Below are 1,344 nucleotides of genomic sequence, written 5' to 3' on the forward strand. Positions count from 1 at the left end.
CTGGCCTTGCTGCTGGGCGTGCCGATCCCTTACAACAACATCGGGGAAGTGATGGCAGACCTCTTTGCGGTGGAAGGGAACGCCGCCTCCTCCGGCCTCGCCCAGCTGGCCGCGTACAGCATCAATGCCTGGCAGGTGAGACCAGCTCACACACACCCCCCCCGGCCCTTTTGGGGGCCTCTTAGAATCCCTCCATCTGGTGTGACACACTCTCTTTTCTCAGGCGCACGACTGCTTTGGGATCAGGTCAGAGAAAGATCTTGTTGAAGCATCTCTTCCTCTCCTTTTGAGGAGAGCCAGTTTGGTGTGGTGGTTAAGTGCACAGACTCTAATCTGGGAGAAGCGGTCTTGATTCCCCACTCCTCCACTCGCACCTGGCTGGATGGCCTTGGGCAAACCATAGTTCCGACAAGAGCTGTCCTTGAAAAAGAGCAGTTTCTGTCAAGAGCTCTCTCAGCTCCACCGACCTCACAGGGTGTCTGTTGTGGGGAGGGGGAGGGAAAGGCCGCTCTGAGCCCCCTTTGGGTAGTGAAGGGCGGGGTATAAATCCAGTCTCTTCTTCTTCTTTTGAACTTGGGGTTTCTTTCCACCGACAGCCAGTTTGGTGTAGTGGTTAAGAGTGGCGGATTCTAACCTGGGGAACCGGGTTAGATTCCTCCTCCTCCTCCTCCTCCCCCTGAATCCTGCTTGGTGACCTTGGGCCAGCCCCGATTCTCTCAGAGCTCTCTCATCCCCGCCTGCCTCACAGGGTGCCTGTTGTGAGGTGAGGAAGGGAAAGCTGCTTTGAGAATCCCTAAGGTAGAAAAAAGCAGGGTATAAAGGCTGACTCTCGCTCTTCCTCTTTTCCTTGAATACCAGCTGACCTGTCCTTGGGCTGGTGTCCTGAGGGGGGAGGGGGGTGCGCCTTTGGCCGAGGGCACCCAGTGACGCCCGTGTGCTTTTGCCTTCCCAGGTCAGCCGCTTCCTGCACTCCTACGCGCTGGCTGCCCAGGACCTCCCGGCAGAGAAGCTGCAGCGTCTCCAGGATCAGTTCTCCTCCGCCGTGGAGGACTACGAGAGGCTCCTGGCCCAGGCTGGCCCTCTGGCACTGTCCGAGGTGGAGCTCCTGCGGAGCCGCTTCCGGCGATACCTGCGGGAGGCCCGGGCCGTGTGCGCAGAGTCCTGGGCCCGCTTCCAGCCCGTCTGCATGGTGGCCGGCTGTGCCCTCCTGGCCTCTTCCTGCCTGCTGTGCTGGCTGGCCTCCCGGGCCCCGGCCTCCGCCTCGAGCACCTCCTTTCGGCACCTCCTCTTCTACCCTCTGCTGTGGGGCTTGGCGGGGGGGGCTGTGCTGGGCCTGGCTCATCT

General features: G+C 60.8%; 1 protein-coding gene across 1 annotated transcript; it reads left to right on the plus strand.

The window, feature by feature from the left end:
- Positions 1-18: 18 nt before the first annotated feature.
- LOC107125061 (GPI ethanolamine phosphate transferase 3-like) lies at positions 19-1,302 on the plus strand (the record flags this gene model as incomplete). Its single annotated transcript, XM_015428531.1, has 2 exons — positions 19-135; positions 953-1,302. Coding segments are annotated over exons 1-2 (434 nt in total), but the record flags the coding sequence as incomplete, so codon positions are not given.
- Between the last annotated feature and the right edge of the window lie 42 nt (positions 1,303-1,344).

This window comes from Gekko japonicus, unplaced genomic scaffold, assembly GCF_001447785.1.
Source record: "Gekko japonicus isolate JY-2015 unplaced genomic scaffold, Gekko_japonicus_V1.1 scaffold16980, whole genome shotgun sequence".
Taxonomy (NCBI): Eukaryota; Metazoa; Chordata; class Lepidosauria; order Squamata; family Gekkonidae; genus Gekko; species Gekko japonicus.